At 38.9% G+C, this 19,647-nt stretch overlaps 1 protein-coding gene across 10 annotated transcripts in view; it reads left to right on the forward strand.

The window, feature by feature from the left end:
* The window catches only part of SATB1 (SATB homeobox 1), a 97,998-nt gene that overhangs the window by 28,194 nt on the left and 50,157 nt on the right, over positions 1 to 19,647 (forward strand). For all 10 annotated transcript variants that reach the window (XM_071212877.1, XM_058290777.2, XM_058290778.2 and 7 more), the window contains exons 5-6: positions 224 to 347; positions 18,693 to 18,804. In XM_071212877.1, the coding sequence (XP_071068978.1) occupies positions 224 to 347; positions 18,693 to 18,804 (236 nt within the window). The remainder of the gene's footprint in view (positions 1 to 223; positions 348 to 18,692; positions 18,805 to 19,647) is intronic.

The following is a 19,647-nucleotide window of genomic DNA, read 5'->3' on the forward strand; positions in this document are numbered from 1 at the left end:
CGTGAAAAAATAGCCACCACAGGCAGCTGATGTATAATTCATGCATCGATACAGCAGATGTGTTGTATAAAGTAATTAACTAATCGGAACAATCAGGAGACCGAGAGCAATCTCCAGATGCATCTGTTTGATGCGCAAAATGAAATCTGTCTGTCTTAAAGGAATGTTCTGCAGCGGGATGCAATCTTGTAATAATCCCTTTTCTAATCTGTGTCTCAAATAGTTGCCCCAAACTGGAAGACTTGCCTCCCGAACAATGGTCGCACACGACAGTAAGGAATGCGCTGAAGGACTTACTGAAAGATATGAATCAGAGCTCCTTGGCCAAGGAGTGCCCCCTTTCCCAGGTACTTAGCAGCGCGTGTCATAAATGGTAAAACAGGGGCAGCCCCAACATGAGGTTTGATGGGATGCCACAGTTTAAAGCAACTGGTATCCGAAGCAAGAATCTGCCAGCAAGGCAAAGCAACTTGACCACTGGTGGCCTCTTAAAATATGCCCGAATCATTCTGAACGGAGCTTTTTCACCCTTGGGGGCAAGAGCTAAGGACTATTTACAGGAACAGCAGTCCAGCAGGAGACCAGTCTAGTGAGGTTTTGTCCTCCTTCCTTCTAAGTGCACTGAGCCTGGTAGCTATGTTGTCCTGTACACTCTGATTTAAGAAACGGTGAAGGTGGTCGTACTGCTTCACAAAAACGCGGTGAAGGGGAAATGGTACAGTGAGTGTTAATGGATAAGACTTCGCCATGCTCTCTGAATAAAATAGGAGGGACAGGTCTAGGATACTGTGTTCATTACCAAAAAAAAAATAAGAGAAAGCATTTAGTAAATGTGAGTACAGAAATAAGCATAGAAATCTATTACCTGTAACTGAAAATTTGAATAGTTACTATTTGTTAGGATTTTGTAGCCCGCGTTGAAATCTATTACCTATAACTAAAGATTGAACAGTTATTATTTGTTAGGATTTTGTAGCCATTGTTGTGGCATTGGGTTTATTTTTTTTTAATGCAATCTTATTCTTCCTCTGAGATGCTTACATGCCATCAGGGTTTTTTTTTTTTTTTTTAAAAAGGAGCCATACATTTATTATTGTATGTAATCTTTTAGAATGAATTTTGGTAGAGGGCAACCAAAATTCTAGGAAGAGACTGTTCCTATTTCTAAATTTAAAGCCAAATGTTGTTTTTGATACTGCTCAGCTGATTTCAAATAAAAAAAGAAAAGGAAGAGATGCTGCGAGCCTCCTCCTAACGGGCTGCTGCGTGGCCACCATGTGAATGTGCTAGTCCGTCATCCCTCAGTGCCCAAGACCATTTTTAGCATTTTCCATTAAATAATATAGTAAAGCACTGGCCTAACTAGATTGCCACTGATTTTTGCTTTTTCCTTTTATTTCAAGTTTAAAATGTAATTCTCAATTACTAGTCTGGAAGTCATTTGAACTTAAATTTCATGACTCTGCTGTAAACATTGCTGCAATTGGGATGAAGCCTTATTCTCAAAATGTATTTTTGACGTGATGCCCATGAAGACTTTGAATACTTTGAAAGGAAGTCCATGGGCTTTCTCCCTGTTTCGTGGAAACTCCACGCATTTAAGGTTTGCTCCTTCACAGGCCAGCAGCTTTTACTTTGGTATTTGCTAGCACTTGCAGGGATGAAGCAAGTGAATTAAATTTAGAATTCATGATTATTTTCTGTGTTCTCCTAAGGTAAGCTCCAGCCACAGGTAAAGGTTTTCTGCATTAAGTCAAGTCTCTGTTTATTGAAATTCAGAATGGACTATTTTTTTTTTTTTTTTTTTTCAGTTCAGCTAATCTCTTTGTACCCTTCCTTTTACCTTTGCATAGAGAGGGTGTGAAATTATAACCACTGAATAAAAGTAATGTAAATTAATTAACCACAGTTAAATCAGTAGGATGATATAATGGCACACAGTGCTTTTACATCTGGAACTTGGGGTTTTGCACACAATTCCAGGTAACATCTTACTTGGTTACTAATGTTTAAAAATTTGAAATGTCCTGGAAATAAACTTTTTTAATTTTTTGAGCCAGAGTTGAAGCATACATAAATACCCAAAATAGTCATCTCATACACCTTCATGTTACTAAATAGCCTGCTGGTTTTGGAAGTAAATTCAGGCAGAGACTTAAAGTGTTTACTGTGAGCTGGAGAAGAGGATCCTAGTATAGTATAAATATTTATTGATATAAGCAGTGAGAACTAATTGTTAAATGACATCAACATTCAGCCAATAAACTCCAACTCTCTGTAGCTTATAAATATAATTGTGAATTTACTTAATGTTATCATGGGAAATGAATTGAATACAGACAATTATAACATTAAACAGAATGGCAGAATGAAATCCGGGACTTGGTTTCGGCATCGTACATGGCTGTATTTTTGTAGAGAAGCCATCGGAAGAACGCATGGCCATGTACAGCCGGAGACCCTGGCATTACCACTAATTGATGGAATTGGGCTGTAACCTCAACGTCCGTTATATTTACAGCCTCGAAATATATATGTGTGTGTCACAAAAAAAAATACATGTAGTTTAGCAGCGGTGGCAATTACTAGAAATTAATCTGATATTATGAGAAAAATTTCACCTCTTCTCCAAATAAGGGAGTTACTTCATTCCTATTTGCTGCATCATCTCCTTCTGTTTCTCTCTCTAGAATAAATGCATGAATCGCACCATGTTTTATTTGTGAGGTATTTGGTATTTGATGCTTTATTTTTGGTTCCTTCTGAAGTTATTACGGGTGAGAAACTCAGGCTCGCTAAAGCCTAAGCCCAAAATATATGCTGAGCATGGCAAAACTACTCTTTCATTCCCCTGTGGTTGAGATTTGGTGATGCGCGTGGCTCTGGTTAAAAAAAAAAAAAAAGTCTACAAATAAATATTACCTCTGCCGCCTAGGACAGAGGCCCTAACACCAAGAAATGCTAAGTTTTAAGTCTTTTTCACCCTGCCCTTTGGAGTTTTGATTCATTGACATGAGAACGATGGCATTCGATTCATAGACACGGTTTGCTGCTCATTCAGGGTTGTGTTTTGGTTTGTAATAGGATAAAATACCCCAATTGGGAAGATGGCCACAGGGACCCTAAATATTTTGCTTAGCAGAAAGTCCATCCTGTGTACAAGTAAACTCGGTTTATAGCCTAGAGGCAGAAGCGCTGCTTGAAAAGAAGCCACCGGGCATTTGCAGGAAGTTTGGCAAACCCTGCCTCGCAGGGCCCTTAAGAAAATTCCCCAGCACTTGCTAAGCAAATATTCACCCTTCCCAGACTCCTCATTTGGCAGATGAAGGAACCAGTGTCCCTAGCATGAAAGCAAAAAATGCTTGTTGGTAACTGATCCACAAGTCCCAGTTTGCTAAGCCGATGTCCTTTCCCAATGATAAGTTTGAAAGTAAGTGTTGATTTTAAGATGCATACTTATTTTTTGGTGCCATGATGTTTTCTTTGATAATATTTGCAAGGTTTCCTCCAGCTGCAGAAATTCCATAAGTAGACATGTGGTTTGATTTACAACCCATACCTTTACTTCTGTTATTGCTTTCCTATCATAAATCTGCCCAAATAGACTGACACCATATTTATTAAGTTCTTTGTACCAGGTGTTTGTTTATTTTTGTAAAACGTCCTAAGACGTAAGAAATGCTTGGCCCTTTATAGGCTTGAGGTTGGCTGTTTTATTGTTACTTTTGCTTTTTCCCCTGGATGTGGGTTAGATGAGTTGGACACTGAATTGTGAACTGCAGCTGAATGGGATGGGAAAGCCTGTCATCATGAAAACTTTGGGAGTATGAATTTGGGGAATAAATTGGGAGTTAAAAAAATAAACATTTTGGTTTACTCTTAAACATTTCATCTTTATCCTGAATTTCCCTCTGAAGATTTAGAGATTGAATTTAAACATGGGATAAATATAAATATACCATTTGATTCAGGGAGGGATTATTTCTTTATAGTATGTGATTTTTTAAAAAAAATTTCTCTCCCATCCCCCTCCCCGGTTGTCTGCTGTGTCCATTTATTTCTTAAAAGTTCCATAAGTTAAGTGGCAGTTTGTGCTTCTGCCAGCCGAATGTCTTCCTTCTAAACATGTTTAGAGCAGATATTCCTGAGCGATTTTAATCTCGTATGTGCTTTTTCTACCACTCTCTCCCCGCCAGACACGTACACACATGTACTAGTACAACACACAGATGCACAATCACTCCTTTCACGTTTTTTGAGCATTGGGTTATTTTCGATTTCATTGCTTGCCTGGGGAAAAAGTATCTCCAAGTCCATTTATTTTTAATCATCTCATGTAGAAGTAATATTGAGAAAAATATTTCAGTTTTCCTGATAGAGTTTGAGTATCTAGTATGTTTCACCCTTTTTATTACGTACCAGTAAAGCAAATGACAAAATTGCCCCTGCCTTCATGAAGCTTAGTATTTAATCATGATAATTCTCTGACACTTGACATAGGTGTGTATTAAACTTCTGTGTTCAATAGATTTTCAGTCTGTATTCTAAATAAACCTGGAGCAACAATTTAAAAATTCGTATCTGTTATGTTTTAGATATATATTTATTTCAGACTGCTACTTTGTGTTATTTTTTTCATAATTTTTGGACTGAAATCACATGCTCCTTGAAATTTTTACTGAACCTTAATGATCACATTCCTTTAAGCTAATTGTCAGCCCCAGTATTCATATATTTCCTATGAAAGTCGTATTTGTGAAATTTATTCCCATATTCATATATTCACTCGAAAATAAGAACTTACAGTCCACTGTGTACCAGGCATCCTATTTCCTGTGTTGTAATAAGGATAATAGGATGATGCATTTTAATTTTTTTTTTTTTTTTCTAGGAGGTACTGGGGATTGAACCCAGGACCTCGTACATGGGAAGCAGGTGCTCATCCACTGAGCTCCATCTGCTCCCCAGTGAGAGTTGGCTTTTCGTTCATTTGTTTCTTTTTAGGAGGAATCAGGGATCAGTCTCAGGACATGGGAAGCAGGCGCTCCGCCCCTTGAGCTACATCTGCTCCCCATGCATTTTAATATTTGGAATAATCATTAAATTTCATTTAGTGCTTTTCAGTATATCAAGAACTTTTCTTTTACCCTTGGTAGGAAATGGTTTTATATCCTCATTTTCAAATAGGAACCTGAGCCATAGAATGATTAAATGTGTGTCCTTGGTTATATGGCTGGAAAACTGGAGCCTGGGAGCTTAACCAAATATCCCTCTTGGTTAGGTAGATAGGTTAATAAGTAGATAGGTAGATAGATGATAGGTAGGTAGGTAGGTAGGTAGGTAGGTAGGTAGGTAGGTAGGTAGATAGATAGATAGATAGATAATAGATAAACAGATAGAGGCAGTGAGTGAGGAGAAAAGCCTTTCCTCAATTTGATGTGTTTTATGAAATACTTTGATTTCTCTGAAGTATTAGTAACTACTTGTGATTTTCCAATTGTACCTTTTTCTCACCACTGGAGTTTTTCTGTAACGTGTTACATATCCTTTGGCATTTTGTTTTTGTGTCTTTGATTTTGTTGGTTGTACATTGACTAGTTTCAGAATTACCACTGCTCCCTAATTTAGGGAGGGAGAGGGTGAGCTAGACCACCAGGGCTGACTTTACGGGTGATCTGGCATTTGGGAGGACCCCAGAGAATTGTATGGACAACCCTGCGGTGCTCGCGGCTCTGCCACAAACAGGATTCGCAGGTAAAATTGTGCTAACAACTCTTAGGTTTGAAATCCAACAAAATGTTAGGCCTCTTCATTGGAAAACTCTTAGGTTTGGAATCCAACAAAATGTTAGGCCTCTTCACTGGAAACAGTGGGACAGTGGAATTTCTTGATCTCCTTGAAAGTAACAGACCTTAGTCTTTGGACTGGCCAGATTCAGTGGATAAGGGCAAAACTTAGCAGCTCCACTTGAAAATAGAATGTTTCTTATTTGGGATGTGCTTATAGGATTTTGTACTTGCCCCTTCCCAATTTAAAATTGTGAATCTTCTTCAATGCCATGTATTTTGAGAAAAAGCTCCATGTAGCGTCTTTCCTTTCCTTTTTAAAATTACAAAACTTTGCCCAGTTCTTTTCCCTTTGACCATGGGAATTAGAGATTATGAATCTCAGTTCTGTCTGGCACTGAAATACTTGATAAAGATTGGATATTGTTACCACTTTTAGCAATTGTATTGATGGCAAGATACATAAAGGAAATGATAAACCAGTCTTAAGGGCAGTTGTGTGAAGTACTAAACTTCTACCATATCTTTTTCTGCCCCCTTTTTTTGAACCAGTTGTCATATCATTCTAGCCCCTCTTTCAATTTAGACAGTGAGGTTGTTCTGTGTTAATATTATAATGATATACCATTAGAGGTGTCCTCCAGGTTGCAAGTTTTCCTTTTTTGTATGTAGTATTCTAGGCTCATTTAAGCCAATTTGAATAAATGAGGATTTTACTGTAGCTGGATATTAGCGCTCTGTAACCTCTCAAATATATTAATCAGAAAAGCCAAACTTAATAAAGCATCTAACTTAAAATGGATTGATCTCAAATATTTTATAGCCACTATCTTTTCACCGTAGTAAAACATAAAAGAGTTTAAGCCATGCCAATTTAGAGAGTGCTTAACATTGTATAAGTACTTCATTTTCACTTAATAGATTTTTTTCCTAGGCTTTGTTTTAGATCTGAACAGGTTTCCTTTGACCTCAAAATCACTAATGCAAGGAAAATTACCATATCATGAGAGCATTTCCCTTCTTTTTTTTTTTTTTTTTTTTCCCGATGCACAGAATAATAAATACTGCCAAGTCTAGGAGTAGACCTGGCTTGAAAGAAATTCTATTGAATGCTGTTTTCTGATTGTTCAAAAAAAGCCAAGAAAATCATGCTCCTCAAACTGATTTTCTTGCTAAAGCAGAAATAGTTTTAGAGTGCTTTTTGGGCACCTTTACTTACCATTGCTACTTAAATTTCAAGTTGGGTTCTATCTGGATTTGGTCTTGAAACCTGCTTTATTTCTTGGCAGATGTGTGCCCCAAACAAACAAAAAGACTAAATTCAGAATAACCAAAACAAACAGATCCATGCACCCAATTTTTCCTCTTTCTTTGGAAACTGGTTGATTATAATGTGCTCTGAGTATAAAAAACATAAGAGAGCCTTTAACGTAACAGGAGAGAGCCTTTGCCGCTTTACTCCCCAGCTCTGCAGCTCATTGCCAGTTGAAGTAAGGAACGCTCTGGCTGTTGGGACTTTTAAATCTAGACTTAAAAGTTATTTGTTCTGTTTAGCATTTTTAAAATGATCCTATTAGGAATTGTATGTGCTTCAGTTTTAATTTTAACTCCTAATGATTGTAAAGCACCCTGGGATGCGTGCACGAAGGGTGCTACAGAAATGTAAGAATGTATTGTGTTCTAATATGCAGTATTATTATGGGGTGCTGGAGTTCCATGGACAATTCATATGGTTGCAGAATTCCTCATTGTGGAGAGGACTTCCTTTAATAGTCTTTTTTTTCTCTTTCTTTCTTTCTTTCTCTTGTTCTTACCCTAAAACTTTTTTCTCTTTGTTCATCATCTTTTTCTCCTTTCTTCTTTTTCAAGAATGTGGACTGTTGTTCTTTTCTGGCATCAGTTATTTTCTCATAGAAATGCTAATCTAATTCACTTAACTCAGAAGGGTTAAAGGTGTAAGTCAGTTGACATGTTGCAAGTTAAGGAAAGACTGAAGCTTCCAGCATCCTGAACAATCACTCTCTTAACTGGATGGCATGAGATAGCCCTCCCTCTGTGGTCGATTGCCCAAGCCTTGCCACATCTAACTTCCCTCATTTTTTTTTTTTTCTCAATGGAGTTCAAAAATGAGGGGCTAAATGGAAACAAGGATTACTTAGTGAAAAGTCACAGTGGGAATTTCCCATGTTTTGGAAATCCTGGTTATGTTAACATATATGGCAGGGCTGGATTCCTTTTTCTTTTTAGCTTTCAATGGGGTTTCTGGAAGGAATGTGTTTCTTCAGCTTCGTTCTGTCCCTTTTTACTTGTGTTATTGCTCATTACTTCCCTTGTACTGGTATTAGTAAGGTGGCAGCTCGGTCCAGGAGAATGCAGGCTGTGTCGTTATCAGCTGAGTGGGCTTGGACAAGGGTCCTTTCATGCCTCAGTTTGCCCGGATGGATGGTGATAGTACCATTTTCTCTGGATTGGTATGAGAACTAAATGAGTTAATTCCTGTAAAGCATTAGCCTTAGTGTCCAGTTCTAATGTGTACAATAACTTGAGTTGTTTTTCAAAAAATGTGGGGCTTGAGAGTGTGAAATTACACTTGTGGGTGCTACAGGGTCTGAGAAACTTTTTGCAAATGTAGAAGATTCTGATGCAAGCTTCACCCTGTATGGGAAAAACTGAGAACTTATTTGTGAAAAAATTAAAGAACCGTCTTATAACTCACTCTCACTGTTAAGGAGCACTTGTAGCACATCCCTAAGAATTATTATGAAGTTCCACTATATTTTAAAATGTGAACAGGGAAGACTCAAGCTTTTGTTTTAAATAAGCCTATTTGCAAGAGAAACAAAACATGGTATTTTGGACTAGACCAAATCGATAAGGATAAGATTGCCTCATGGGACTGTCGTCGGGATGAGAGCTTTTCCTAGATGCCTTTGCTTTCCCTACCCTTCCCAACTCTCCCCAGCACCCAAGGGGAGGCGTTCTGTTACACGTCCATCCTAGCACTGCTTCTGAAATTATCTGCAGGCTGACTAGACCCCCTGTCTACACTGTAATCGACTGTCCCAAAAAAGTATCAAACTGAAACAGCCTGGTAGGATTTGTTCTGTGGTTATTCCATGCAGCAATTAACTTTGCAACTGGTTTTATTAGTAATAGTTTATAGGTACTTCGGTGTAGAGCAATCCTACCTTACACAATAGTCTTCCTACTGTACTTGTTCTGAATTTTGACTTGACTTAACCAAGAATAAGTCATTTCTGAATTCTTCTCTAAGAAAACCTACTGATACTTCAAGCCATCTCATATATTTGCATGCAGTTGAATGGTCTTAATATGTGCACACAACTTAAATGTTTGTAAGTGGAAGAGTAGTCTTAGACATACTAGGACACAGAGTTCTAAAAAATGCTGAAACACAGACCTAATTATATGTCACCATTAGACTCAAGCTTTGACAACATATTTTTAGCATTTGTATGCATATGTAAAAATGTTTCTTCCAAAATCAAACATATATTTTAGCCTGGCTAATAACTTTCATCTTGTTTCATTTGTGTCATATTTGAGACCCACTCTTGTACTATCACTTCTACTTGTTCACTTCTCATATTTAAAAATAAAATAGGAAAAATTTCACTAACAGGGTCACATGATTTACAGACAGAAATGCTAACGCTGCCCAAATGACAGTGCTAACAGTCCGTTACCACCCCATAATAGTTCTCAGTGCCCATTCCTGAGTCGATGTTCTAAAGTCCACACTGAGTGTAAGGAAACTGTTTAGGGCTATAAACATATAATGTTTAAATGTCAGATGTATAAAGGTCCAGAATCACCTGAATTTAGAGAGAGCTGCAGGTGCAGATAACTGTTCAGCTTTTCCAAAATGGGCCTTCGGGACCTGGTTTCCACCCTTCAGCCCAAATACCCACTCGGCCTGTGAGCACATGCCTCCAGTGATTGTCTCATGATGTACAACCCATCCCAACACAAGCCCACCATTTCATCATCGCTCCTAAAGAAGAGATCACTGGTGTATGTCTCTTTCCTGAGCTGCGAAGGATCTTCATAATGTTGATAGAGATAAAGCCAGATGATTTGATTTTTCTCTGTGACCTAATCCAGTGGTGACACTGGTTTGTATTTTCAAGTAGCAATGGGAAGCCTTGACTGACCACTGACAAGGGGCTCAGCCAAGCAGGACTCTAGATCTCCTGTGGAGTCTTGGATCATATCTGGAAGGAGCCCATGGGCCCTGCAAGGGCGTCTGAGGGTTCATGTAACCACCTGCAATCAGATGCAAGCTGGTTTTGATAGTCAGTGGGGAGAGCTTCCATGAGATGCCCAGGGAGGGTCCTGTGGCCCCCAAAAGCCAAGATTGTCCACCCTTCCTACCCCATCCCCAGCTGTTAGGTAGTGTGAGTTAAAATCTGACAGCATTCATGTACAGGAGGAATGCACAAGGGAGTAAAATTCCTGCAAAGAGTCTAATTTTAGTACCTACTTGTGGAAGAATGAATTGTTCAAACTACAGTAGCTCTTGTTTTCACTCTGTGTTTTTTCCCAAACAGAACCTCTGGAATGTAAAGAAAAATTTTGTATAGCTTTTTTCCTTCTATTTCTAAGCACAGATATAAGGCATTTTAATTTCTTTAGAGGATGGGAGATTCACCCATACAAGGGCATCAGAGAGAATAAACAAGCATCCCCCATACGTACAAGTTGGTACAGAGTACCTGATATTCAGAATTAAGAAAACTTTTTGCTTATAAAATCAAAACTTATTGATCCACAGTTTTCCAACGGAAAAGTTGTACTGATTCTGTGCATATTAGCCTAATGCGTAACTTGGTAATAGTGTAATTTTAATAATCATGTGATAATCAAGAGGCCATGGGGCTTTAAAACCTTCCTAAAAAGAAAACAGTAGAGGAAGGTGTTTGCACAGTGAGTGCCTGGAAATGGATGATTATTTTACAAATGAATCTTCTTTCGCCATTAAAGAAGACCCTATAGGACCTTTGTTTGGGAATACATAGATTTCATAGAATCTTAAAGCTGTTAGAAGGGACTTCAGAGATTGCCTAGTTCAGTTCCCTTCATGTTGCAGGTAAATAAGCATGGACCTTTATGTGAGGTTATTTGAAATATTACACACTCCTAGTCATAGTATATCTTTTAGGAAATATTTTATAATTTAAGCTTTTTACTAACGTTTTGGTTTGAATGAGAAGGTTTTGGTTTCATTAAGAAAGATCTAAATAGGTACTTACACAAAAGGACAAAAGAGATTGTCTGGGCCTAAGGAAAATTACTTTAATTATATGGAAAAGTCAGGTGAACTGTGGACCAACATCTTCTCTAGAATTTTTTGAAATTGGATATTTAAATAATTAAGTAAAATCTGTGTGCTTTGAAAGGGTCACATTTTCGTCTTTAGGAAATGTCATAAGGAAATGAAAACAGAATCGCATCCGAGCTCTTTGTGCTTCCTTTTGGGTTCCTTTGGAGCTTTGTACTGAGCTCCCATTCTTAGCGCTATGCCAGGGTTACTCTGAGTGAACATGCCATTTTCAGGCACCAAGATTGATGACGATGGCAAGAGCCATAACTCTGACAATGGGAGTTTAAGTAAAATTTAGAAGTGATTAGTCTCTCCCCAACAAATTGAGATTCCGAATATGCCCCAGTTGTGTCTCCCAAGAGAATAGCTTAGAAAGCGATAGAGGATCCAGAGGGAAAGATTTGGGGAACATAAGCTACCAAGCACCAACGGAATACTGCGCTTCGGAACCCTGCCATTCGCTTCTCATCACTTGAAAGCGTATCCCTTCCTTACCACCCGCAAATAACAGATGGGGACTACCTGTTAATTTTCAACAAATTTGTTCCATGTCGGTATCTCATATGATGCCATTTAGAGCTTGTGTGTGGTATTCGAGGTCCTTTGGGATTAAAAGAAAACCCCGTTAACAGAGACTCTCTATTAAAATTGTATGTAAATGTAGAATTGATTCAGACTGATCTCACATTGGAGTTTGACCTTTGAGTGTTCATATGCATCTATGAAATGGCTTAAAAATTCAGGTAGACAAGCTCATGGAGAAAGGGACGAGAGATGAGAATATATGAAGTTGCACTTTTCGAAAAAGAGGAAAGTCAAGTAAAAAGAATAAAGAGCCAGCAGTTTGACAGATTGTTCAGTAAATGCTCATTTTATTGAAAATTATAAAAAAGTACTTAATGCCTGTGTGCCATTAATATAATACATAAAAAGGTTACTGTCAAGATTGGAGTTGCAGTCCTGAAAATTAACTGCACGGCTTATTTATATATCACTCTGCACAGCCTGAGAAGGTAGAGGTTTCTGAATACACATACTGCATGTGCAGACATTTATTTCAGAAAACAGTTATTTTAGACTTTATGCCAAAGACATTAGCAATGATGTGCTCTCATTTAAAGCATGGACACAACAGATCTATGTTTTAGACAAGGAAGAACTGTGAAAATAGCCTTACAAAATTAAACCTGTGCAAGGTTATTTCCCTAGCCGTCTCTAGAGTATTCCAATTCAAAACATACATTCCTTCCTACAGAAAAAGATATTCAGATTCCTTAGTAGAAATTAATTAGCATTCAGAAACGAGATAGCATGTTTTTGGGTATTCATGAGATCTCTGTTTGAAAAAAATGTTTTTAACTTGTAGAAATGTGTTGCAACACACAGATGGGAAGAAAAAGAAAAAAAAATCTCTTTAGCAAGCACTGTGTGTAAAAGGAATATTACATTTTGCACGCTCCTGATTGCTCTGTGTAAACAGTTTTTGACATCTGTCTTTATAGTTTTCGAGGAGAGGAAGACTTTGTTAAAAGAAGCATTTTTATACAGCAGTCACCATTTCAGTCTTGCTTTACCTGTATTATGAAAGCAGATGGTCTGCATGTCTTTTGAATATTTATAACTATCAAAAACAATCTCTTGCTATTCACCCTTAGGCTTATGAGATGTCAGGACTGTTCTGGTTGAAAAAAAATCATCTTGGGTGTTTACAGAAAGAGGATTACATTAAGCTGAAATGACTATACATTTTCCAGTTTAATATTTGTCCATCAGCTGTTTAATCGTATTTAGATAATTGCGTAAATAAGATGTTGTAGCCCTTGCCCTCTCTGCTGATGGAGCTTGAAAGCTGTAAACATGGGCGAAACACCATTTTGTAGATGCTCTTGCTACCCCTTCCCACTTGGGTGAAACCATCAGCAAGTCCTTAGTAAGTTTTGATCCTGTTATCCCAGTGCTGTTAAAAGAAAAAAAGTGCACCAAAAGCCAGCGTGGAGATCGTGAAATGCTCGGGAGCTGCTGGCTTCCTGGACAGGCTGTTTAGTTTATTAGGAGTTTATTGTAATAGGCAAATACAGTGCAGCACTCCCAGTTGCCCTCTAAAGATGCCATGGCACGCTCTTTATTCTCTATGAGCATGAAGAGCTTGGAGGGCATTTTGGAAAACTTTTGGTATACTGGGGGTTAACTGTTTTTTTGACTGGAAGCTGAGCAATCAGAGATAACAGATTTTGCTGTGGTTGGTTGATTTGGCAGAAAAGCATGAACAGTTTTGGTTTAAATGATTGAATAACCTGATTAGCATTGTTTTGGGGTGGGCTCTTTGTTGTTGTTGTTGTTGTTGTTAAAGGCACAACAAAACAATTGTAAGGCTAATCAGATTACCGACTTTCCGGGGTTGATGAACCTTTTTTTAGTTTGCTCATTTTTGAGACGGTCTCCCCTCTTCCTCAGACCTCTGGATTGGCTTCTAAGATGACCAAGTACAGACAGAAAACCGTCTTCCTTGGGTTTCTAAATATGTTACAAATACATGCCTACCGTGTATGATACTCTAGCAAGGGTTTGGAAGAGCATCATATTTTGAAAAATTACATAACGTCAGTCAGTTCCTTATTAGTATTATTTTTCAAATGTAGAGACCTCAGTATTTTAGAGCAAAGGTTCAGAATGTTCCAACTCTATCGGAGTCAGGCTTTAGAAAAATTCCACCCTTACCTTTTCACAATTAGAAAGGTTATAAATAATGTATTTGGCTGAAAAGGAAGCTCAGCCTGTGGCAGATGGTATCGTTCTGGAGAGCTGGGGTTTCTGTGAAGGTGGCATGCTTTCAGATCGGAACTTCAGCAGACTCTCGGAAAGAACCGGAGCTCCTCATAGGGCGTAGACATGTGCTTTATGGATCTTAGAAAAGCTTACAACTCAGCTCCCGGGATGAGAATATTGTGTCACCCTGGGATTCGAAGGCCCAAGCCAATTTCTGCCAACTTTCCCATCCTCTTTCCCAACACTGGAGAGCTTTGGCCTCTTTATCGATCAGTGTGCGCTGTAGTCCTGGAACTGCGTTGTGCCAGTCAGAGCCTCTTAGTCCCTGAATCCTGATGTTTCACACAGACTGGCCATTGAGTAGGAAAACTCGCACCACGAGTTGTGCCTTTTTCGAAGTGCTTCGGAGCGCGTATAAATAGACACTGAGAGAGAACTGGAATAACATACCCACCGACTGCTGCAACTTCCGAGACATCTGTGTGGATGTATTTTGAAAAACCTGGGAAGGGATCTCTTGCAAATTAATGAACAAAGGTTCCTTCAGACTAGGATTTCTTTCGTGACAGCTGAAAGTGATGGATTTAAATGATTCATGTGACAAGCTGCCATTACTATTGATCTTTAAGAAAAGAGTTTTTAAAAAGGAAAGGTTTCAGTGCTGCAGGGACAGTTACCGGACATTGTATGTCCTCCCATGGCCCACTGGGTGGACTGGGGGAGAGTGTGGGCTATGGTGTGGACCATTGACCATGAGGTGCAGTGGTGCTCAGAGATGTATTCACCAAATGCAATGAATGTCTCATGATGATGGAGGAGGTTGTTGTTATGGGAGGAGAAGTGGGGTGAGGGGGGTGGGGGCTATATGGGGACCTCATATTTTTTTTAATAAAGCCAAAAAAAGGGAAAGGTTTCTCAGGTAGTCTGTCATAATGACAATTCATTATTGATCACCTAATACGTGCCCAGCCCTGTGCCAAGTCTAGGCCCTATTGAGTTAACACCCCAGGCTCACAGTCCAGTAGAAACTGCATAGCTTGACAAGTGCTGCTACATGCAGTGTGCCACATGCATACGGACAAACAACTATTAGCTGGAGGTGGGAGAAGGCCGGGGTTGAACACCCAGGTCAGAGAAGTGGCATGCCTCTTTTTGTTCTCAGCTACCAGCTTCTGAAATATCGGAACGAATGGAAGGTACCCTCTTTCTTGGTGGTATCCCTGTGTCCCTTGACCTGACTTGTAACTTAATAATTTAATGATTTCACTCTTGGGTCTTCGCAAGAAAATTTACTTGACTTGAAATACTTCATTTGAAAATTGAATCCGATACACTTCTGATATGTAAAGCAAGAGTTTTTCAGCGAAGCTGAAATGGGCTCAGATGATAAAAGCCCAATGAGGAGTAGGAAGCAGAGAGTAATCATAGTAATTAGCATCTCATGACTCCACGGTTGGCGTGTTCCAGGCTCTGTGCTCGTTGCATCACGTGTGTCATTCTACTCGTCTGTCCCTCCTGAGCCAGTGGAATCTAAGTGTCATGAGGGCGGGTAGCATGTCTCTTCAGGTCATTGCTCAGCCCTTGGCACACAGTGGGAGTGCCGTAAGAATATGCTGAATGAATTTTTAAAATGCCTAAATGAATGGATCCTCAGAATAACCTCAGGAAGTGAGTGCTCCTCTTAATTCCCACTTAACAAGGAAAATGGGAGCGGAGAGGTCAGTTCAGTGGCTCAAGATCACACCAACAACGTGCGACACATCTCGGACGCGAATGCAGATTTAGCCGATTCCGTTTCACCCAAAGAACATTCCGTGTGTATTTAACAAATGCCAGACATTCGGCTGGAGAATGTGGAGCCCCAGACCTGCGTGGACTCACGGCGTAGGCCGACCTCTTTACCCCAGTGCCTCATTTTGATTGGCAATCGTCCCAAACTTCAGCCCTTAAGCACATGGGACCTGGTCGACCACCTGCAGATCCCCATCCCTCTTTGGCAGACTTTACTTTCTGTTATTTGTATTATCAAAACCAGACGCCTTTCTTTCTGATTTTCCAAATTTAAGACAACAGGACTGAACACCATCTCTCAGATGCCACGTGTCCCCCTCAAGATTGCAATCTTTCTCTTCCTTGCCCTTGACGCTCACCAGTGTGGTCAACTATCACACCTGAGTTTCAGTAGGGATTTCATCACAATTTTTTTAAAAAAAGCCCCATGCAGATGCTTTATGAGCTACTTCATTGTACAAATTACTGTAGATTATTCCAATAAAAAGAGATGGCCCTAAATTACCTGAATTATGGAGTATTTCCCACCCCCTCCCCTCCAAAAAGCACGGAAGATGGGGAATCCAGGATATCATTTTGGCATGACTCATAGTCTTTTTTTTTTTTTTTTTTGACTCCTAGCCTTTTGACTTACGTCTTGCTTGGCTAATACTTACATTAATCAGAGTTCTCTAAGCACACAGAAAGCATACAGAAACCACTTACGGACAGAAGCCTCCAATTTAGGGCAGGGGAAGGCTCTGCTAAACATGCACAAATGGGCATTACTTTTCACCTATGGATAATCATGGACTGCATAGCACCATTAAATGTGGACTCCAGTTTTTAAAAAAATATTTCAACCTTATTTTGTTCTGCACACTAGGAATTCACCCTTACCCCCTCTTCTGCCCAAGTGTATTTTCTATCCTTAGTGCACTAAATCTCAGTAAATCTGTTTGCAGTTCTTTCTCCCTAGTAGATGGTAAACATCTATGGGCAAAAGCTGTGTCCTGACTTTGTAGCCCTAGTACCAGGTGGACACGTAGGTAGGCAGCAGAGAGCAAACTGTGGGTCTAGAACTATGGGCAGAACTGAAGTAGACTGGATGTCTGTCCAAATCTTTAACAAAATTTAGATATTCCATACATTTCTGAAAATCGAGATATAAACTACCTCCACAATGTATATGTATTTTTATATTAGCGTTTAAGAAATTGCCCAAATGTCTAAGTATAAGAGTAATAATTTTTAAAAATTGGACCAAAGTGGAAGAATATCAGCTGCGTCCATTTGCAGAATCACCATTATCCATCAGCAATCGCCATAGTTTATCATTAGTGTCCGACTTTTATTGATCCATTATTGCAGTAGAGTAAGTGTGATTGAAGCTGACGGGTTGTTAACTGCTTCTCAGGTAATCTTTGGCTCTGGTTTTGGCAACCTTACTAAGTATCTTTCTCCACTATGGGCTGTGGGAGGCTCTTAGTGAAATTGCAAGCTGTTGGATTAATGGCAGAGCACCATGAGTACTTTAAGAATGTCTTTTCAGAGAAATAAAATGTGAAAATGACAAAGTATAAAGTGTCAAAAAAAATGGTAACATCACACGGTCTCTTTGGAACGATAGCCATGTTTTCCATCAATCTTGCACATCCTTCCCTGGAAATTCTTACACAATCCCCCAGACTTACATTTTCCCGAAATGTGTGCATGTTACAAAACTAGCACTGATAAGAGATGTCAGCAGGATCAGTAACCAAAAAAGCTTTAAATTGGAAGTAGCTTAAAGAAGATGATGTAAAAATACTTTTGTCTCCAAATTGGCTTTTCTGAGTGCCCAGTGCCTCCCATACAGTGCTGCTTTCTGTAAACTTTTTCACCAGAGACCAGCTGAATGTAAGTACTTGTATTTCTACACACAGGAGTGGGGGATGGACTGATGCTCCAAAGACTAATTATTTCTAAGACTCAATAGGAAACTAATTTAGCTTCTGTAGAGAATATGGGCCTTATGGTTAAAAAGAATCATGAGTTCAGTCACTGAAATTACCATAACAAAAATTATCAGGGGAAAGATTACTTTTCTTTATTCAAAATGATCTTTAAAATCCCTAATAATATATTGAAATCATTATTTTTTTAATATGTGAAAATGTAGACTATTTTTGTTTACAGAGCTTCTGTTAAAAACCTAAGGAAGCCAGGTGACAAGAGGTTATTTTCTTTCTTTGGGTCTCCTGGAGAAATTTAGGAAGAAGGAAAGCCATGTATTTTAAGCTTTTATGGTCAGTTTGAAATTCAGAATTCAGGGTCATACTATAGATGAAGCTAGCAGTAAAATTGCAGAACTGGTTTTTCTCTAAGAGAGAATCTCTGTGAGTAGCTTGTCTCTCTCACATTGGTTCAGTCGGCCTCTGAGCAGTGTGACTACACTTCCAGTGCGTATCCAAATAAAAGTGGAAAGTGGAAGCCGTGTTTCTCAAATTTTCCTGTGTGTGTGAATTCCTTGGGGATCTTGGTAAAATGCAGGTCCTGATCAAATAGGTCTGGGGTAGAGCCCAAGACTGCATTTCTAACAAGCCTCCAGGCGATGCCAATATTGCAGGTTCCAGGCATTCAGCAGCAAAGGGGTGAATTCCCTCACCTGGGGATGAGCATTTATGAATTGCCATCATAAAGTCTCCTGCATTTGGATTTATTGGGATCAGTCGGAACTTACCAGTCTGGGAATGGATGACGTCAATAAAGATATCCCATAAATGCTCCCAGAAACTCTGTGGGTTGATAACTCCATAGTGGTCTCAGCGAGCTCTTGCTTTCTCCTTAAAGAAGCATTCGATGATCTGCTTAATGGATTTTAAGGAGCTGAGGCTTTAGGCGAAAGTGCGAAGCAAAAATGTACTGGTACTCAGTTGATTTAAAAAAAAAAAACAAAACGGTTTCCACAGTTGAGGTAATTTCTGTGTTCCGTCTCATGCTGCTGTGTGTTACAAATGTCCCCCCCCTCCCACTTCTCCATGCAGAGTATGATTTCTTCCATTGTGAACAGCACTTACTATGCAAATGTCTCGGCAGCAAAATGTCAAGAATTTGGAAGGTGGTACAAACATTTCAAGAAGACAAAAGACATGATGGGTAAGCAAGAAGCCGTTGTGGTGGTGGCTACATACCGTTGTGTGTCATTTGGGGGTTTATCAAAGTCACATCTAAAGCCAGGTCTTTTGATTGCCCAATTAGAGATCAATTTAGAATGTTTCTTTGGGGGTGGAGGGTGGGTATGAAGTATAATGAGATAATTAAATTCAATAAATGTTTGTGTTTAAATCAGCCAAACTGACTTGGTTGTCAGACATGCAGGGAATCGAGGCGTACAGGGGAGCTGTCATTTTTTTAACATCTCAGTAGAGACCTAACTAGGGCTTGAATAACTAATATTAGCTGTGATTTCTCTCAGAGGTAAATCATGCTTTTAGGGTTGGTTTGTTTGTTTTTTTCTCTTAAGCCCTAATTTTAAGGAAAAATGCAGTTTCCACATTGATACCATGTGATTTTTATGCATATCATTTTACCACTCATACCAAAAAAATCATTACATCATTTCTAAACTTTTAATCCCAATATGGTCTCCCTATACATTCTATCTTAACGTATAAATTTAGGTCAATACCTGTTACACAGAAAATGCATTAAAATGATCTGCAGCATGAAATAAGCATTGAGTATGGCATTTTCTCCCTGCTGAATTGGTTAGTGTTTACAAAAGCAGACACTGTGATTAAGGTTAGTGTTTTAATTTCTATTAATGTTTTCTTTCATATACTTGTACCTTCCAAATAATATCTCTTAAAATAATACAGAAATGGGATGTTTAGTATGCATAGCATGGGGCCCTGTTTTAAATTATTTCTGTTTACTTCCTTACATTCACTTAATAACAACAATAATAACTTTTCTTGAAGACTTTAAGAAACAGAGAAC

The sequence above is a fragment of the Dasypus novemcinctus genome, chromosome 31 (assembly GCF_030445035.2).
Source record: "Dasypus novemcinctus isolate mDasNov1 chromosome 31, mDasNov1.1.hap2, whole genome shotgun sequence".
NCBI classification, from domain to species: Eukaryota; Metazoa; Chordata; class Mammalia; order Cingulata; family Dasypodidae; genus Dasypus; species Dasypus novemcinctus.